Source organism: Phoca vitulina, unplaced genomic scaffold, assembly GCF_004348235.1.
Source record: "Phoca vitulina isolate PV1807 unplaced genomic scaffold, GSC_HSeal_1.0 scaffold40, whole genome shotgun sequence".
Lineage (NCBI taxonomy): Eukaryota > Metazoa > Chordata > Mammalia > Carnivora > Phocidae > Phoca > Phoca vitulina.
Window position 1 is genome coordinate 14,279,956 of NW_022589743.1, and position 21,744 is coordinate 14,301,699.

Genomic DNA, 21,744 nt, shown 5'->3' on the forward strand with positions numbered 1-21,744 from the left:
GGAAGCAACTTCTCTAAATTTTAGTTTCAAATCCCATTTAGTAGGATATATCAGTTTTTAGTCATTAAAGGGATATTGTGAGTTGTAGAACATAGAAGGTTATTTGTCTTTATTTGACTAGTGAGTATAGGCAAAAAAGTTGTACAACTTTTCATTTCTCCTATCTTAAAAGAAATTCTAAGCCTTAAGTTTGCTAATGATGAGTTATTTTGGTAAGAAGTGAAAATTTTTTTGTTCTGTTCCCTTTTTGGAGTATGTGTATGTATTTATTTTGTTAACTGCATTTGTTTTTCTGCCCCAGATCAAAAACTTACCACATTGTTAAGCCCCCAAGTAGGGATTAGGTTATAAATACTCAGATTTATTTTCCCTAAGTTAGTCTGTATTGGTTAATAGTCAAAATAAGTATGACAGTGATTAATAATACTAATTTTACTGTGTACATTCCTAGAAGCTCTTTCTATAGCAGAAAACATAATCATCTCCAAAATTAGCAAATCTTTCCTTATAAAGATTTACTGATAATATGACTGTCTAACCATTTTAATGTAAAAATAACATTTCTCCCTTCCGTTCCAGGGCATGTGGTGGTCCCTTGTCTCTTCCCACCTTCAGCAGTTAGGGATTTTTCACAGCTGTCATTATTGATTTGCATTAAAGTATCTACCTAATTTGACCTGGCTTCCATTGTGACTAGTGATTTATTCCCAAGAACTAGCTGACTGAGTTTGTGGTATATTTTCCCAGCACAAAGTTAACTGGCCAATTTGGCAAATGAATTCTAAATTGATCTTGTCTTCTCTCTGAAACCCATGTTCTGTCAACTGAGCTAAGAGTTAAATGCCTATAAAGTGAATTAATAAAACAAAGTTCCAGCCTTCTAAGGCACTGTATTTAATAAATTCAAAAGCATTTGGTGAAGCTGGAGTGGGGTAGTAGTATTTGTCTCTTTTTAACTGGGTGCGTATATTAATGGTGATAAACATTTAACACATTTGTTAAAATGTTATTTTTCTCTTTTCTTTCTTTTTTTTTTAAGATTTTATTTTTAAGTAATTCCTGCATCCAATGTGGGGCTTGAACTCACAACCCCAAGATCGAGTTGCATGTTCTTCCGAGCCAGCCAGGTGCCCCTAAAATGTTATTTTTAAAAGAAGTTCTAGGGGTGCCTGGGTGGCTCAGTCAGTTGAGTGCCTGACTCTTGCTTTCAGATCAGGTCATGACCTCCAGGTCATGAGATCGGGCTCCTCCCTCACTCAGTGTGGAGTTGGCTTGGGATCCTCTCCCTCTCCCTCTGCCCCTCCCCCCATGCACTCACTCTTGCGCTCTCTCTCTCTCCCTCAAATAAATAAATTTTTATTTTTTTTTTTTTATTATTTTTTTTTAATAAATAAATTTTTAGAACAAAAGTTCTAGAAAGTCAGGCAAAATGAATAAATGATTGTGACATGATTAGAAATCCTGCCATCTTGGATTATTTTTGTTTTTATTTATTTTTTCATCCTGGATTACTTTATTTACTTTATTTTTTTTAAAGATTTTATTTGAGAGAGTGCAAGAGAGAGAAAGGGGGAGGGACAGAAGGAGAGGGAGAAGCAGACTCCCCACTGAGCAGGGAGCCCAATCTGGGGTTTGATCCCAGGACCCATGAGATCATGACCTGAGCTGAAGGCAGACGGTTAACCGACTGAGCCACCCACGTGCCCTCGTGGATTACTTTATTTTATTTTTATTTACTTTATTTTTTTTTTAAGATTTTATTTATTTATTCATGAGAGACAGACAGAGAGAAGCAGGCTCCCAAGGAGCAGGGAGCCCGATGCAGGACTCGATCCAAGGACCCTGGGATCATGACCTGAGCCGAAGGCAGACGCTTAACCATCTGAGCCACCCAGGCGCCCCTTCCTGGATTACTTTAGATGTCTGTTAGTCAGAACTGAACTGAGATTCTTGTGGTGATCTGAGGAGCCTTTTAGTGGGCGTATTGACCATTCTGGCTTCTGGACATTATCTGTGCTATTATTTGGATAATTTTACATTAACTATCCAGTTTTGTTTAAATATTTTATTTATTTATTTGAGAGAGACAGAGATAGTGAGAGAGAGCTTAAGCAGAAAGGAGGGGGAGAAGCAGACACCCTGCGGAGCAGGGAGCCCGATGCGGGGCTCGATCCCAGGACCCTGGGATCATGACCTGAGCCGAAGGCAGACACTTAACCATCTGAGCCACCCAGGCGCCCCTATTCAGTTTTGTTTAAGGAAAAAAGTTAATTTTATAAGTTTCTTGAATGTAACTTTTTATGTTTATTTAAAGATTTTATTTATTTGAGAGAGAAAGAGAGAAAGCATGAGCAGGGGGAATAGCAGAGAGAGAGGGAGAAGCATAACTGAGCAGTAAGCCTGACATGGGGCTTGATCCCAGGACCCTGAGATCATGACCTGAGCCAAAGGTAGATACTTAACCAACTAAGCCACCCAGGTGCCCCCTAACTTATAAAGTTTATTTAATAAATAATTATATAGCACTTTGTAGTATTTAACATGTACCAGATATTATTTTATAAATATTAATTTTTAACTTTATATACAACTATTAAAATGTTTTATATGAATTGTAGAAATTTGTTAATTTAGGGATGCCCGGGTGGCTCAGTCAGTTAAGCATGTGACTCTTGGTTTGGGCTCAGGGTTGTGAGATTGAGCCCTGTGTCAGGCTCCACACTGGGCATGGAGCCTGCTTAGGATTGTCTCTCTCCCTCTGCCCCTTCCCCCGTCTAAAAAAAAATTGTTAATTTAGTGTTATATTTCTCTTAGACAGTAGAAGTATGCTTCCTGATCCTGCTGTGTGATAATACTGACTTTGGGTAGTATCCATTAAATAATCAAATATTAAGTCCGTCAAATTATATCCATAAGTATAACTAAAGTAGAAATTTAAATTAACATTTTTAAATTACCTTTTTCATTTTCATTTCAGCTTTACCAACAGGGACGCTTATGTCAACTGGGCAGTGAATTTTGTGAATTGGAAGTTTTTGCTAAAGTATTGAGAGCTTTGGATAAAAGGTAAAATTACTTTTTAAAAATTATGGTAAACTATACATACCTGAATTGTACCATTGTAACTTCTTAAGTTTACTTCAGTGGCATTGAGTGCATTCCCATTGTTGTGAAACCATCAGTACCTCCTTGTTTTTTGTGTTCAAGAGAAGGAGAGGGAATTCATCTTTCCCACGGTAGCTGTTACCATATAGTAAGAGCCACATACAGGTATAGTGACACAACCTTTGATTATACTTGCTATTCTCTGTAGCAGTCTTCCCGAAATTTGCTTTAAAAGCCATTTGTTTTTCCTAACCTTAGGAAAATAAGAATGTAGTTTTTATAAAATATTGCTGATTTCTAATATGAATATTGCCAAGTTGTTCCATTTGTTCAACAAATTAAGTATATACTTGTTGAATGCCTAGTATGTGTTAGGTTTAGGTACTGTTCAAGATGCTGGGATTACGGCAGTGAATAAGATCTACAACGTCTCTTCCTCGTGGATTTTTTATTAGAGAAGAATGATAAAATAATAAACAAGTAAATAACGTAATTTCACTGTTCAGGGGTAACTTTGAAATGTGGCCTTTGTACTATAGAGAAACTTTCAGTTGAATAATTAAAATTAATCCGTAAAAAAAAAAAAAACATAAATGAGAACTTCATTTTGGTAAAAGAAGGCTACAGAAAAACTTTCTAAAAACATTCTTTAAGGGGCGCCTGGGTAGCTCAGTCGTTGAGCGTCTGCCTTTGGCTCAGGTCATGATCTCAGGGTCCTGGGATCGAGCCTCACATCGGGCTCCCTGCTGGGCGGGAAGCCTGCTTCTCCCTCTCCCACTTCCCCTGCTTGTGTTCCTTCTCTCGCTGTGTCTCTCTCTGTCAAATAAATAAATAAAATCTTAAAAAAAAAAAACAAAAAAAACCATTATTTAAGAAAAGATTAGCTTTCTGGGATTTGAATTTCTCTATACAATTCTAAACATGGCCATTGTAAAGATTTAGTGGAATACCTCTCTTTCATCTCTCAGGTTATCTTTCACCAAGTCCAAATCCCTTGGTAAGTGTTAAATATATTTGTGAAACTAAAAGCATGTAGTTTGACTTTTTCCCCCATTATCCAAAGCAGTGATTCCGTTATTTACAATCTTTTTATTTAAAAAATTTTTTATTGGGATATAATTCACATACCACCACATTCACCATTTTAAATTGTACAGTTCAGTGGCTTTTAGTGTATTCACAAGGTTTTGCAACCATCACCACTGTCTAATTCTAGAATATTTTCATCACCCCAAAAAGAAATCCTGTACCCATTAACAATCACTTCCTATTTCCTCTTACCCTGGACTACCATTAATCGACTTTCTGTCTCTGAAGTTACCTATTCTAGACACTTCATATAAATGGAATCATACAATATATGGTCTTTTGTGACTGGCTTCTTTTACTTATAACGTTTTGAAGGTTTATTCATGTTGTTGCTTGTATCAGTACTTCTTTCCTTTTATGGCTGAATAATTTCCATTGTATGAATATACTGTGTTTTGTTTATCTAGTCATCTGTTGATGAACATTTTGGCTGTTTGGCTATTCTGCTAATGCTGCCATGAACATTTATGGACAAGATGTTGTGTGGACAAATGTTTTTAGTTCTCTTGTATATGTAACTAGGGTATATACATGTGATCACCCTATGTTTAACTTTTTTAGTAACCTCAAAACTATTTTCCATAGTGGCAGTACCATTTTACATTCCTACCATCAATGTATGAGAGTTCCAGTGTTTACATATTTTGCCATCACTTTTTTAGAATAGTAATCATATCCTACAGGGTGTGAAGTGATATCTCATTGTGATTCTGGATTGCATATCCCTAATCATTAATGATGTTGATCATCTTTTCATGTGCTTATTGGTCATTTGTATATTTTCTTTGGAGAAATCTCTATTCAAATCCATTGCCCATTTTTAAATTGGGTAATTGTTGAATTATAAGATGATTTGGTTTTTAAAAGTTAGTTTTACTCTTTACTGCCATTAGTTTACACATACAGGATCACTCAGTAATCTACTGAATAAAGATATTAGGCTAAATTGTGGATTATTGTAGCCTCATAATTCATAAGGCAAAAGGTTTTTTATCTTGTTCCATCTTGGAAAATAATAGTACTGTTATTTTTTAAAAAGCAAGCTAGCACTTTGTAAAACTATAAAATATGTTACTTTTATAAAATAACCTTTTCTTATCTTGCAGACATTTGCTTCATCATTGTTTCCAGGCTTTGATGGATCATGGTGTAAAAGTTGCTTCAGTCTTGGCCTACTCATTCAGTAGGCGGTGCTCTTACATAGCAGAATCAGATGCTGCAGTAAAAGAAAAAGCCATTCAGGTTGGCTTTGTTTTAGGTAGGTAATAGTAAAATAGAGGAGTATTTGTCCTATAATATGACTTGTATTAAACCTACTAACAATAAAGGATTCAACCAGGGCATTCCCAAAGTCTACATAAGGAGGTTATGAGAAAAACATCAGAAAAATTAGATGTGATTTATTGGATGTTAACTTTGGGCCAAACACTACAGTAGGCATTTATTTATTTTTAAATATTTTATTTATTTATTTGAGAGAGGAGCAAGAGAGCACAAGCAGGGGGAGCGGCAGAGGGAGAATGAGAAGCAGGCTTCCTACTGAGCAGGGAGCCCAATGTGGGGCTTGATCCCAGGACCCTGGGATCACGACCTGAGCCGAAGGCAGACGCTTAACCAACTGAGCCACCCAGGTGCCCCTACAGTAGGCATTTAAATGTTATCTTGGGTGAGGGGGGCGGGCAGAGGGAGTGGGAGAGAGAGAATCTCTGTGCCCCTGACAAGGGGCTGTCTCACAACCTTGAGATCATGACCTGAGCTGAAATTAAGAGTGGGACACTTAACCAACTGAGCCACCCAGGCGCCCCTAAATGTTATCTTTCTAGATCCTCACAACATTTCAGTATTGTGATGGCATTAATAGCACTTTACAAATGAGGAAGGATTCAGAAAAATTAAGTAACTTCTCTAGTCACATAGCTGGTAGTGTACTGTAAGTTCAGACTCCTGTGTCTTTCCATCCCTACCATATATTTTGCTACGTGTCATGATGCCAGCAGCCTCTTTCACCAGCTTACCATATGCTGTGACATGGGACTTAATCCTTTTGCGGCCTCAGTTTTCAGGCTCTAAAATAAGGGTAAACTTGTACTTCCTCATGGGGATGTTAGGAAAATACCGAAATCATACATGGGAAAGGAATCTGCAAAGTTTTTATGTGTTGCATAGAGAAAAATGTTAATGGTTTATATAATATTTTATGTACTGTTTACAAATCTACATAGATAAGTACGTTTCAGGCAACTACTTATTAAAGTTGTTGCTACCCTTCTTTTCTTTTAAAAAAAATTTTTTTTTTTAAGAATTTATTTATTTATTTGGCAGAGAGAGAGCAGGAGAGCAAAAGCAGTGGGAGCGGCAGAGGGAGAGGGAGAAACAGGCCCCCTGTCAAGCAGGGATCCCAAGGCAGGGTCATGATCCCAGGACCCTGGGATCATGACCTGAGCAGAAGGCAGATGCCTAATGACTGAGCCACCCAGGTGCCCCCAGACTCTCATGTTTAACTTCTCACTTGAATGTGCATGTTTTAGCTCTTTTACACATCACATATATTTTCTTTGCCCAACACATTTTCACGATCATTTCCTTTAGTCTTAGAATAATTCTTTGTATTCGTAGTTGCTGGAGGAACTTCAGAACTTTTTTTTCTAAAAAAAAAACACTCAGCATTTATCCTTTGGTAGTCCCATGGAATATAAACTGCAACCAAGAATTGTGACCAGAGAATGTCTCTAACAAGAGAGTGTGATCTTGATGAATGTTAAGGTTGGCATCCCTTTAGTCCTAGACGGTCGTGTAAAAATCTGTGGGAGAACAACTTTAGAATCAATAAAAATGAAAGGCAGGAAGGTTAGTGTTCATTGAGGTCCTCTGTCATCTCCACAAACATTTATTATACCAGTATCTGGCCATTGTAATGAGCCAGATTGAAGAAATATCTTGGAGATAGAACCAAGTTCTAACAAACTCATAATTACATTATTGGTCTGGATCCTAAAATTACCAAAACAGTGAAAAAAACTTCATACCAAAAGTATACAGTGATAGAGATAATTTTTTTAATGATAGCTTTATTGAGATGTTCTTGGAAATTGGGTATGGAGAGATTGAAAAGTTACATTTACCCTGCAACTTGAAAATGTTAGGATCATTAGAATATATGGCTAATTAACTGGAAAATGTCATTTCTTAGGCTGTGGAGTATTTTTAGAGGGTTAAAACTCTTGACTCTTATTCAAGGCCTCAACTTTGATCTCATTACCCCAGTTTAAAAGTTTTTGTTTTGTTTTGTTTTTTGTTTCACAGTATCTTTATTTTGGGCCAAACACAGGACTTTAATATTATGAGTGTTTTCATTTTAGATGATACTCATTTTAAGCATGTCACTTTAGCTTTTAAGTGATTTATTAAAGTACCTGGTTTTCTTGTCCTTTAGGTGGCTTTCTTTCAGATGCAGGCTGGTACAGTGATGCTGAGAAAGTTTTTCTGTCCTGTCTTCAGTTGTGTACTCTACATGATGAGATGCTTCATTGGTTTCGTGCAGTAGAATGTTGTGTGAGGTAAGTTGGAACAGATCCTACTATAATGGTCCTTAGTGGCTTTTATAGTTTTAGCTCTTATAAGCGTACTTGAATAAACCTCTGAGGTGATTTAATATGTCACAGTTTCATTAGTCTGGCCTCCTGTCTCTCATCTCCAAAATATAGTTAACTTGCTATAGTCATCTTAGCTTAATATTTTTGCTTTGTCATAGAGCTTGTGTGTTCTGTTCACCCACCATCTATTTATCGAATGCCTCAGTGTACTCAGAACTGTGCTAGGCACTGGATGCTGGTAAAATAAATATATTTTCCTTGGGTGTCATTTTTTTACCCTTGCTGTTGACATTTCTAGAATTGTGTATAAGAAGATTAGTATCTTACTTATAAATAACTTTTCTTTTTTTTAACAGATGTACTTAAAAGGAAAGGCAAGCAAGTCTAGAAGTAACTCTTTGTTTTTACTGTCTATTTTTTCTATGCATGTAACAGAAAATTATGGAGAGAATCAATATTATCTATAATTCTATTGCCCAGAAATAGTCACAATTACAGTATTGGTGTATTTTTGGAATTCTAAGTGTGACAACAAACTTCCTGAACTGGTGAGGGAAAGACTTGATTCTAGATTTAAAAAAAAACTCTGAGCCCTACACAATTGAATTTCCTAAAATCAAAGAATACATAGAAATTGGAAGCTAGAAGATAGTAGAAGTATCTCCGTTATTGAGAGAAAACACTATACTTCACCAACTTCTGGGTGTAAAATAAAGAATTTTCAAATACATAAGGATGCAGTATACTTCCATGTATTTGAGCTGAGGAAAATACTCAAAGAATTTCTCTAACCAAATAAAAGCTCAGTGATAACACTTCTCAAGATAGGAGAAGATACAGAAATGGTGGTAAGCAGTGAATATTGTAATATATAGTTACATGTAAATGAAGTAGAAAGAGAATGAAGAACAAATTGGGAATTTGTAGTATGTCTTAAGTAAGGATTTTTTTTCAAACTGGAAATGAAAGGGAGATTTTAGAAATAACACAAAACAGAAATTCTCAGTTACCACATACTATAAAATGTCAGGTAAGATTTTTTTTTCCCCTGAAAATGAACCTTTAGTAAAGAGAGTTGCCTTCCAAAGCCCCTCATGTAATGTGATGTTCTTTTAAGTGTATCATTTTGAACAACACAGTACTGTTTGGGAAAGAAATGTTAGCCTGAAAACTCAGCCAGTGCCAGTGTCAGGAGGCTCACAGAGACCACCTGGCAGAGTTTTCATTTTGAGGGAGTAACGGGATTTAACACAGTCAGAATTATTCTGGAGGTCATAATCTTAACAGTTATGTTAGATATTTTTATTAACTGCCTTTTTAAAGTTTATGGTATTTTCATAATCTCTATACCCAACGCGGGGCTCGAACTCATGACCCCAAGATCAGCTGAGATCAAGTCGCATGCTCTTCCAGCTGAGCCAGCCAGGCGCCCCTTAACTGCCTTTTTAAATACTGCTTTAAAACGGGATGCACTAAGTGGTTTGGTTGTGGAGATTGTGGATATCTACTTGCCTTAGGTGGGTCAGAAAAGCCCAGCAATTTTAATGCTTTGCAAATGGTTATGGTACTTTGGATAAAATTTCTGGCAACATCATACCAGACTCAAAAAGTGCTGATTTTCAAACAAGTAAAAACATTTCACTCTGAAAAACTGTTAGATGACTCAAAAACTAGTTATGGTGATGATGAAGGTAAATGTTTTTAGATGTATGTGGATAGTTTGGATAATATTATTTCATAAATTGCAAGGAGAAAAAATTTAAAAATTTTTTAAATTTTTAAAAATTTAATTTAGATTTTAGATAGGTATATATAACATAACATAAAGATGATTTAAATATTATAAGTTTAAAAATGTTATCCTATATATCCCTAAAACTTGATATATTCAAGTTAGCCAAAAAAAACCTTTTTGGGTAGAAAATGGAGGCTCTTGTTACTATATTCAGGTTGCTTTATATTGGGCATATATGATAGCCTTTTAAAAATAAACATTTGAGGGCGCCTGGGTGGCTCAGTTGGTTAAGCAACTGCCTTCGGCTCAGGTCATGATCCCAGGGTCCTGGGATCGAGTCCCACATCGGGCTCCCTGCTAAGCGGGAAGCCTGCTTCTCCCTCTCCCACTCCCCCTGCTTGTGTTCCCTCTCTCGCTGTGTGTCTCTCTCTCTGTCAATTAAATAAATAAAATCTTTTAAAAAAAAAATAAACATTTGAGAAAATGTAGTGGTACAAGAAGGTGTTATAAAGGTCTCGGTGAGTGGAGTAGGAATGTCTATCATTTAATGTTCAAACATTATCAGTGCTAGGGTTAGATACATAATGACTTATATAATGGAAAAATATGATAGACATTTTAAATTAGGGTAGTGGGAGTAGGGGTAAGAATGATTGGAAAATTGTCCAAACTAGATAAAAACAAAGAGAAGAGAGGAAATAACTAAGTATGATAAATGAAAAAAAGCTAACTAATGACAAATGAAAAATAATATGAAAAGCTTAAAACAAAATATAACTATCATCACAATACATGTAAATGGGTTCAGTTCCTCTATGTAAAGGTGGTATCTACCAAGAGGGTTAAAAAATGAAATCCAGCTATATATTGTTAAAATACCCCTAAACGGTATCGCTTCGGCAGCACATACACTAAAAACCATCAGTGATACAAAAGGGATATTGCTAATAAAATAAGTCCACTAAAAAGGTTGTAAACCCCTTGTATAGCAAATAAGATAGCAGCTATCTATATAAGCAGTATACCCCAAAAACACACAGAATTTGATAAAAAGATAATTAATACAATGTTAAGTGCCCCAGGGTAGGTTGATTCAGAATTCATACAGGTTATCAAGGAACTAAATTTTTTCCCTATATCTGCTTTTCTGTCCTCGGTGCTGGTTTTGACTTTGACCAGCTCCCAAGTGGTTGTAAGAATGCTGCCATGGTTTGAAATATCACATGCAGATTTCATATTGTCCAGCAGAAGAAAGACTTCCTTTCCAAGCTCCATATTTTATCTTTAATGACAGGGAACCTTTCTCAGGACCCAACCAGCCTGCCTATCTTGGAGTCTCATTGGCCAGAGCTAGGTCATTTGGTGACTTCTGAATCAATCACTGGCAAACAGAGTAGGACCACTACACTGTGATTGGCTTAAACTACTCATGATTTATTCTTGAATCCTATGAGAAAGGGGTCAGTGCCTAAACAAAATCAGGGTTCTGCACCAAAGCATGAGGTGGGGAAAATGGCTGTTAGTTAGGGAGCCAGCAGTATCTGCAGCATTTCACAATGCTCTGCTCCCACACTTAAAATTAAAACCACACTAGACTGGGGGAGAAAAAAAAAAGATGCAAATGACTAAAATCAGAAATAGAAGTCAAGGTATCACTACCAACCTTCCAGAAATAGAATCATAAGAGAACCCTATCTACAGCTGTATGCCAACAGATTAGATAATGTAGCTGAAATAGACAAATTCCTAGAAATGAACAAATTGCTTAAATTGCCCAAGAAAATCTCAACAAACCTGTAACAAGTAGAGATTGAATCAGTAATCAAAAACCTTCCAACATGGGGCACCTGGGTGGCTCAGCTGGTTAAGTGGCCAACTCTTGATTTCAGCTCAGGGTCTTGATCTCAGGGTTAGAGCCCCACATTGGGCTTCACAGTGTTCATGGAGCCTACTTTAAAAACAAAACAAAACAAAACAAAAAAACCTTCCAACAAAGAAAACTCCAGGACCAGAAGATCTCATTAAGTGAATGCTACCAAACAGTTAAAGAATTAACACGAGACCTTCTCAAAGTCTTCCAGAAAATTAAGGAGGAAGGAACACTTCCTAACTCATTCTGTGAGGCCAGCATTGCCCTGATACCAAAGTCAGAAAAAAGAAAAGAAAATTACAGGCTAATATCCTCTATGAATACAGATGTAAAAATTCTCAACAAAATACGAGCAAATCAGACTAATAGCATATAAAAGGATTATACACTATAACTAATTGGGATTTATTCCAGGAATGCAGCGATGATTAACATAAAGTCAGTGAAGCCAATAAGCCACATTAAAAGGAAGGAGGGATGCCTGGGTGGCTTAGTCAGTTAAGCATCATGCCTCAGGTCATGATCCCAGAGTCCTGGGATTGAGCCACTCAGAGGGTTCCTTGCTCATCGGGGAGCCTGCTTCTCCCTCTGCCTGCCCCTCTCCCTGCTTGTGCACACACTCTCTCTCTGTCTCACAAATAAATGAATTAAATATTTAAAAAATAAAAATTTTGAAAAGCAGGAAAAAAACACAATCCTCTCAATAGACACAAAAGACATTTGACAAAATGCAACACCTTTTCGTAATCGAACATTCAGAAAACTGGGAACAGAAGAGTTCCTCAGCATGATAGCACTTATGAAGAGCCCACAGCTGACATCATACTCCATGGTGAAAGACTGAAAGCCTTGTCCCGAAGATCAAGAACAAGACCAAGGATGCCTGCTTTCACTACTACTATTATCCAACATTGTCCTGAAAGTTCTAACTAAAGAAATTAGACAAGAAAAAGAAAAAAGGCATCCATATTGGAAAGAAAGAAGTAAAACCATCTCTGTTCACAGGTCAGTTGGATTTCATCAAAATAAAAAACTACGTGCATCAAAGGATGTTATCAAGAAAGTGGAATTGGAGAATTGGAGAAAATATTTGCAGATCATATATCAGATAAGGGTCTATTATCCAGAATGTATGAAGCACTACAACTCAACAACAACAAACAACCTGATTAAAAAATGGGTAAAGGACTTGAGTACACATTTGTCTAAAAAAGAGGATAAAACAGCTAATAAGCACATGAAAAGATGTTCAGCATCATTTTTCATTAGGGAAATGAAAATCAAACATGAGATACCACTTTACACATCCCAGGATGGCTGAAATTAAAGAAAAAAAAAAGTGTTATCAAGAATGCGGAGAAATTGGGATCTTTGCTAATGGAAGTGTAAAATGGTGCAGCTGGGATGAGAATGGGAAGCGATTGCTTGTTACAGAGTGTTTATTTTTTGGAGTGATGAAAAAGTTTCGGAAGTAGACGGTGGTGATGGTTGCACAACGTGGTGAATATAATGGCACTGAATTGTATGCTTAAAGTAGTTAATATGGCAAATTTTATGTTACATATTTCACCACAATAAAAAAGAATATATAACAGTCTTTATTATTCAACCCTCCCTTTATAGTCTATCATTTATTTCCAAAATTCTTTTTTTTTATAAGAGACTTCTTTTTAATTTTATTTGACAGAGAGACACAGCGAGAGAGGGAACACAAGCAGGGGGAGTGGGAGAGGGAGAAGCAGGCTTCCCACAGAGCAGGGAGCCCGATGTACGGCTTGATCCCAGGACCCTGGGATCATGACCTGAGCCAAAGGCAGACACTTAACGACTGAGCCACCCAGGCGCCGCTATTTCCAAAATTCTTAAATAGTTCTTAGAGACATACTCTTGTAAGCAGGAGAGAGATTCTTTTCCTTCACATTTACTTTTTTTAAGATTTTTATTTTATTTATTTATTTGACAGAGACAGCGAGAGAGGAAACACAAGCGGCGGGGTGGGGAGAGGGAGAAGCAGGCTTCCTGCTGAGCAGGGAGCCAGCCCGACGTGGGACTCCATCCCAGGACCCTAGGATCATGACCTGAGCTGAAGGCAGACGCTTAATGACTGAGCCACCCAGGCGCCCCCCTTCACATTTACTTTTAATGTATTTATTTTTGTTGTGTCCGATGAGGATCTAACTAGTCATCTTGCTTAGTCTTACAGTGAATATATTCATAAACTAATGACTTTTAAACTTGTAGGGGTGCCTGGCTGGCTCAGTCAGTAGAGCATGCAACTCTTGATCTCAGGGTTGTGAGTTTGAGCCCCACGTTGGGTGTAGAGATTACTTAAAAATAAAATCTTTAAAAAAATTTGTATATTTGCCATTCAAACAATGACTCGTTTAGCCTTTTGACAATAGCTCTCAATCAAGTAGATGTGATTGTATTTTAAAAATAACGTACTATGGGAAAGAGGGTATATGAGAAATCTTTGTACCTTCTCAGTTTTACTGTGAACCTAAAATTGCTTTTTTTTTTAAAGATTTTGTTTATTTATTTGAGAGAGAAAGAAAGCACGAGCCGGGGGGAATGGGGGTAGAGGGACAAGCAGACTCCCTGTTGAGTGGGGAGCCCCACACAGGGCTCGATCCCAGGATCCCGGGATCATGACCTGAGCCAAAGTCAGATACTTAACTGACTGAGCACCCAGGCACCCCTAAAACTGCTCTTAAAAATAAAATCTTTTTTGGGGCGCCTGGGTGGCTCAGTGGTTAAACTTAACTGCCTTCGGCTCAGGTCATGATCCTCGAGTCCCGGAATCAGGTCCCACATTGGGCTCCCTGCTTGGCAGGGAGTCTGCTTCTCCCTCTGACCCTCTCCCCTCTCGTGCTCACTCTCACTCTCTCTCAAAAAATAAATAAAATCTTTAAAAAAAAAAATTTTTTTTAAATCTTTTTTAAAAATAATAAAATACTGTGCTTACATTGGAGAACCACATTTGGAGAACCTTGAGAACCTGCCTTTTCATTAGGCTGAGTATTAACACAAAATTAGATCCTCAGTTGGACCAAAAGTTTCTTGGATCCTTCATCCTGCTCCGTGTCAGCCCAGATGGATATACAGACCCTGAAGAGTCTCCATATGTTTAATTTGCCCTTTTGTTTCAATAGACAGCACAGACTGGAGAAAGTAACCAGCTGTGCTTTTCTGACTTAAAATACTTAGTTTGCTATCCCATCATATGCCAATTATTAAATAATTTCTAGAAATTTATTTTTAGGAGGAATATCTACAGTGAATGTTGTTGGAAATGCAATTCTTAGTATTGTAGAAATGAGAGGTGACTACTATTCTTTTCATTCTGTGAATTTACAACCTATGCTTGAGTTTAACCTTTTCCTGTTGAACCAGTTGGGTAACTATCAACTCTGTATTTCTAATACCTATCCTTTTTTCTCAGGGTCTTTTTTTCTTCTGGATTATTGTAATACCTCTGTCCTGATTGCCTTGCTTCCACTCTTGGCTTTATTGTAATCCATTTTCTTTCTTTTTTTTTTTTTTTAAGATTTTTATTTGAGAGAGAACCAGCGAGAGAGAGAGAGGGCACAAAGAGGGAGAAGCAAGCTCCTCACTGAGCAGGAAGCCTGACGCGGGACTTGATCCCAGGACCCTGGGATCATGACCTGAGCTGAAGGCAGCTACTTAACCACCTGAGCCACCCAGGCTCCCCTATAATCCATTTTCCACAGTGTAGGCAGAGCAGTCCTTCTAGAGTTGCACTGTCCAGTATGGTAGCCATCAACCATATATGACTATAAAGTTAAAAATTAAAACAGTCCTCAGTCACACTAGGCACATCTGAGATACTCAGTAGCCACTTGTGACTAGTGGCTACCAGATTGAGCAGAGCAGATCCAGAACATCTCAGGAAATTCTTTTAGTGTTGTTGTAGGGGATAAGTCATACCTCACTATTACAACCAAAATTTCTTGCCCAGACTGGCAAGGCCCTATAAAATCTTCCTAATCTCTGCTTTTTTTTTTTTAAGATTTTATTTATTTATTAGAGAGAGCACAAGCAGGGGAAGCGGCAGAGGGAGAGGGAGAAGCAGGCTCCTCGCTGAGCAGGGAGCCCGATGTGGGGCTCGATCCCAGGACCCTGGGATCATGACCTGAGCTGAAGGCAGACGCTTAATGACTGAGCCACCCAGGTGCCCTTTTTCATCGTTTTCTAAATTTTTTATGCTGAGACTGCATTACTTTTGGATCTGGAACAAAAAGTTAACTATTAGATGTAGCACATACTGAGTGCACAAAGTATACAAAATAAAGAAGAAAAAGAATCAGAGTTGGGTGAGATTAATCATGGGTAGCTTTCTGGAAAGAGCATATACTCTTTATGTGTTTTAGTCAGTCTCGGTTTGGGCCAGATCATTATTCTCCAGTGCTACCTTACTTTTTGCATCTAGTTTCCTTAACTCATTTGGGTACTAAGTAGTGATCTGTAAGAGGACCATGGTGGAAATATCAAAAATAGAGGAATGTTATTTCTGCTTTTGCAGGTTGCTTCATGTGCGAAATGGAAACTGCAAATATCACTTGGGTGAAGAAACATTTAAGTTAGCTCAGACATATATGGATAAACTTTCAAAACATGGCCAGCAAGCAAACAAAGCTGCACTGTATGGAGAACTGTGTGCACTACTCTTTGCAAAAAGTCACTATGATGAGGTGAGTATTTTGAAGTGCATTTTATTGTGATCAAGTAGCTATAAACAGAGGGTAAAATCAAAACAAACAGATAAACAAAAAAAACAAACAGAGCAACCTGAGCAGGGAGTGATGGATGAAGTAGGTAAAGGCTATTAAGAGGTCGAAAGCATCCAGTTACAAAGTAAGTCATAGTGATGAAAAGTACAACATAGGGAATATAGTCAATAATATTGTAATAATGTTGTATGGTGACAGATGGTAACTACACTTACTGTGGTGAGCATAGCATAATGTATAAAATTGTCTAATCACTCTGTTCTACACCTGAAACTACTATAACATTGTGTGTCAACTGTACCTCAATTTAAAAAAAAAGGGGGGCACTTGGGTGGCTCAGTCGTTAAGCATCTGCCTTCAGCTCAGGTCATGGTGGGATCAAGCCCCATGTCGGGCTCCCTGCTCAGCGGGAGGCCTGCTTCTCCCTCTCCCACTCCCCCTGCTTGTGTTCCCTCTCTTGCTGTCTCTCTCTCTGTCAAATAAATAAAATCTTTAAAAAAATAAAAATAAAATATTAAAAAAGGAGAAATCATATAATCTTCTATTTGTCTTAATAGATCTTATTCTCACATGTCAGGTTTACTTACAGCACTACACATTTGTAATGGAATATTTAAAATGAGGCAAAAAGAGTATAACATGAGATGTATTTTAAACATACACATGTATGGTTTATGGCCTGTTTTTTTTTTTTTCTTTTAATTTGACCGAATATATATCTAAATTATTTTCATGGGTATGTTCTGTCAAATGAACCCTTAATAGATGCTTTTTTATTGGATGTGTAGCTCTGGGTGAACTCTCAGAACTTGAAGGCATTCCTTTTAATGGGAAGCTAGATTTTATTTACACTCTTTTGCATTGTTTTGCTCCTGCTTCTGCCTTACAAGAAAGATAGCTTCACTCCTGTCTTTATGCCATTAATTTCATGCTTCAGTGCTAATGAATATATAGTTGAGAAGTGAACTATGTCTGTTTAACTCCTTTACTTGGTTGTTTTCTTTATGGAAGAATATCATAATTATTTTATGTTGCCACATAGCTGTCATTTAGCTTTCATATTTTATAATTATCCCTATCTTGACTTTTGCCTCATTAATATTCCATATTTAAAGGAAAATTATAATTAGAGGTAAAACTCGAAAATCCTAGAATGATTATAAAGTGATGTTGTGCAACTCTGATGCTAGGATCATCCTTAATATCCATATAAGAAGGCATCAAATCTATATGTAAAAATCTAAAATCCTTATCAACATGCCTACAGTTTCTTAGGGGGGTGTTAGGTATGTTCTTCTGGTTATTTTTGAGGATGAATTCCTATGTCTGCTGAATTAGTTCTGTTGATGGATTGTTTTGCTGCTCCTTCTGTGCAGCGGTTGTTCCATAGCTTATCATCCCAGATACAGAACTCAACCTCTTTTATTTTCACACACCAAGAACAAAGAACCCCATTCACAGAAGGCCTTTGTGTGGATAGCTGACTTTACTGGAAATGAAAGTGCGATATACAACAGTTTGAGTATTAGAAATGCCAACCTTAAAAGTTACTCAGGTACCCCACCATCTTTATATATTTATGCATAGAACTCACCTTTTTTTTTTTTTTTTTAAAGATTTTATTTATTCATTTGAGACACAGAGATAGAGAGAGAGAGAGAAAGCATGAGCAGGGAGAGGGAGAAGCAGCCTCCTCGCTGAGCCAGGAGCCCGATGTGGGGCTCGATCCCAGGACCCTGGGATCATGACCTGAGCCGAAGGCAGACGCTTAACCATCTGAGCCACTCAGGCGCCCCCCCCCCTTTTTTTTTTTTTAAAGTAAGCTCTGTGCCTAGTAGTGTGGCGCTTGAACTCATGACCCCAAGATCAGGAGTCACATGCTCTAGCAACTGAGCCAGCCAGGCACCCCAGATAGTTTATTTTAAATATAGATAAGTTTTAGGATGCCTGGGTGGCTCAGTTGTTAAGCATCTTAACAACTGCCTTCGGCTCAGGTCATGATCCCAGGGTCCTGGGATCGAGCCCCGCATCGGGCTCCCTGCTGAGCAGGAAGCCTGCTTCTCCCTCTGCCTGCCACTCCCTCTGCTTGTGCTCTCTCTGACAAGTAAAATCTTTTAAAAATATATATAAATTGGGGCACCTGGGTGGCTCAGTCGTTAAGCATCTGCCTTTGGCTCAGGTCATGATCCCAGGGGCCTGTGTTCGGGCCCCACATCGGGCTCTCTGCTCAGCGGGAAGCCTGCTTCTCCTTCTCCCAGTTCCCCTGCTTGTGTTCCCTCTCTCGCTGTGTCTCTCTGTCAAATAAATCTTTAAAAAAATAAATAAATAAATATATAAATAAGTTTGTCGTTGATAGCTACAGAAAAGTACACAAATATTGAGGATATAGTTTGATGAATTAGCACCATATTTTGATATTAACATGGCCTAGGCTATGCTGACAAAATAGCAGTGACATGGAAAAATAAGTTTATTTCTTACTCATGCTACATCCTGTCTTGGGATGCCTGTGGCTCTGCTTAACATTCTGTTTACACTTTGATCAAAACCCCATGTGATGGAGCATCCTCTGTCTAAAACATTACCAGCCTTAGAGTAGAGGCAAAAACATCATGAGGAAGTACTGCTTGCTCTTAGAGCTTTTTCCCAGAAATTGCTCATTTCACTTTCATATTTCAATTAATTTTTTAATTGACCAAAGGAAATCACTTGACCACTGTCATCTTTGATGTGGAAGGGAAGTATATCCTTCCCCAAGGAAGTAAATATTTTAAAGAAGTATTACAGTCTACTACAGTTCTAAAGATTTTAACTTACTACTCTGGAACAAAATCTGCTTATTTAACATCTTAAAAACAAACCAGGTTTTTTGGCCTAAATCACATACATTTCATTTTTACATCAAAATTTCTTCTGAATATTTTAGGTGGAATGGAAGAGAAGGAAGCTTGCAGAGGAAAACAAATGTTTGTTTTTTAATATTTTCTAATTTTTCCTTTCCCCTCCCCCATTCTTTATGATTCTTTTATGGTATTTTTTTTTTAAGATTTATTTATTTATTTATTTGACAGAGAGAGAGAGAGAGAGCAGTGGGAGAGAGAGAAGCAGGCTCCCCACTGAGCAGGGAGCCCAATGCGGGGCTTGATCCCAGGACCCTGGGATCATGACCTAAACCAAAGGCAGATGCTTAACCGACTGAGCCACCCAGGCGCCCCTATGTTTTATTTCTTTGAAGTAGTTCTTACTGTCCAAAGTAATTTGTTTTCCTTTTTTTTTTTCTTCTTCCACTAAGCACTAGGAGAGGAAGGACATACTATGTTTTATTTCCCAGTAGATACCTAGGTGTTAGCACATTACCTGGTACTTAACCTCTCTGCACCTCAGTTTTCCATAATAGTATGCATCTCATAGGACTGGTGTGTCAATTAAAAGTGTTACTGCACATAAAGTGCTTAGAACAATAACTCTCACAAAGTAAGCACTCAAACAGGCAATTAAGATACAAAATAATAAGCGTTACAGTAGGGGAAGAAAGTACAGGAAGCCTAATCTAGGGCTGAAACCTGGAAAATAAGTTATATGGATTTAGTTCAGGAAAGAGGAATGTATATATAAGGCAGAGGGAACAGTATATGCAAAGGCTTGTGGGCAAGAGAGAACATGCCCCTGATTTCCTGTGTGTCAGTTATTCAAAGAAAGTATAGCAAACTTACACTTTCAAGAAAACTTAGTCTCAGAAAATTGTAAGTGTAAATACTTTGTGTGTATTCTTATTCAGGTACTTGAAAGTTTGGGAGAAAGATACACAGTCATTTCATTAAATACTGTCAATTTGATTTATCAGTTTTTGCTCTTTAAATATTTTTTTAGGCTTACAAATGGTGCATCGAGGCAATGAAAGAAATCACAGTGGGCTTACCAGTCAAAGTTGTGGTGGATGTTTTAAGACAAGCTTCTAAGGTGAATATAATGTTAAAATTATTAATGTATTACAGGATTTAGCAAGCTTTAAATTTGTCTTAATTAACCTGTTATTTAACAAGTTAGATACTGCGTACTCCATGGACTAACAAGGTCTATTTTCTGAGTTTCTCTGCTCAGTTGTAGAAATCAGATTTAGAAATCTACATATAGAATTGAGCTAATTTTTCTATACCCAGAAAACCCATGAAAAATATCATTTTGATAACTCAGCTTACTGAACTACAGATTGAGGCAGTATTTTGGTGCTATTCTAGCTTGAGTTTGCTTTTGTTTTTCTTAACCTTTCCAGCAGCCTGAATTCCTCATGCCACAATTGTGTGGATTTTGGTCGTTTTTCTCCTAAAGGCTAGCCTAGTATTAAATCTTTGAGTGATAGTATTGCAGCCTCACAGTGTCACAGATTCCTGTTCTTGAGCTGCTGGGTGACACTTGATTTTCCCTTTAGTTTCTTCTTATTCTATAGATAAATGCATTCACTCTCTGAAGCCATTTATTTTTAAATTGCTGGTTTGGTGTACTGAGGCTTTAAAACATTGATGTGCTTTTCAAATATATTCTTTCTACCCAGAGTTTTTTTGATTTTGAATATTTCATTTTGGTTGGTTTTAATTACAGAAATTTTAATTAGAAGAAAGATTCTAAAATTATAGATTTATAAGAGTCTAAGATTTCTGTGAAACTTACTAGATAAGTTATTTTAGACAAGTACATAGCATAACTGTTCAGATTATTATCAGAGCTAGAAGAGAGATATTAATATGTTTTTAATTAATTTCAAACATTGGATATACCATTTAATATAAAGACAGTTTAATTATGTGTAAGATTTGTATATTTATATGCAGATAATATTTAAGAGTTTGAAAACTACTGGCTGTTTTCATGAATCAAAATATTTTAAGAATAGGAAAACTTGAAATTCTGTGCATTTTAAAACTAACAGATGAAGACTACAAGATACTTAAGCCACTCTAGAACTAGGATATAAATAAGTAGCTGAGAAAATACTATGTTGAACCCTTCCCCCATTTACTTATGATATAATCTGGAATGATGGGAGTATACCAGCTTTGTAGGGTAACTCTGTTATAACAGGTTTGTATTGGGCAAGAATGTCAAAATTTTAAACTTTATTATTTCCCAGGATATGTACAGATGTGTTTATAATAGAATTTTCGAATACTTGGAAGGGAAGAAATTACAAATAGAACCCTTAAATTTATGTTTGAGGATTTTTTTTTTTTTTTTGACCATGATAGTCTGACTCTATAATCTGTACTTAGTTTAGCACACTAATTAACTATTTGAGAGTTATTTAATAATTTTTCACTTTATCCTTAGGCTTGTGTTGTAAAACGTGAATTTAAGAAAGCAGAACAGTTAATTAAACATGCAGTGTATTTGGCACGGTAGGTGATTGTTACTAAAAATACTATTTCCAATTGTCTCTCTCTACTTTATATCCTAATAGTTTTATATCTTTTTATAGGGATCATTTTGGATCCAAACACCCAAAATATTCTGATACACTGCTAGATTATGGGTTCTACTTACTCAATGTAGATAATATCTGTCAGTCTGTTGCAATTTATCAGGTATGTTAACAGTTAACGCTTT

The 21,744-nt window shown here is 37.0% G+C and overlaps 1 protein-coding gene across 1 annotated transcript in view; it reads left to right on the plus strand.

Annotated features, from left to right (window-relative positions):
* APPBP2 (amyloid beta precursor protein binding protein 2) overlaps positions 1-21,744 on the plus strand; it is a 57,103-nt gene that overhangs the window by 22,239 nt on the left and 13,120 nt on the right. The window contains exons 2-8 of the mRNA XM_032428598.1: positions 2,978-3,066; positions 5,301-5,452; positions 7,628-7,751; positions 15,936-16,104; positions 20,014-20,103; positions 21,469-21,536; positions 21,617-21,722. Of these exons, the coding sequence (XP_032284489.1) occupies positions 2,978-3,066; positions 5,301-5,452; positions 7,628-7,751; positions 15,936-16,104; positions 20,014-20,103; positions 21,469-21,536; positions 21,617-21,722 (798 nt within the window). The remainder of the gene's footprint in view (positions 1-2,977; positions 3,067-5,300; positions 5,453-7,627; positions 7,752-15,935; positions 16,105-20,013; positions 20,104-21,468; positions 21,537-21,616; positions 21,723-21,744) is intronic.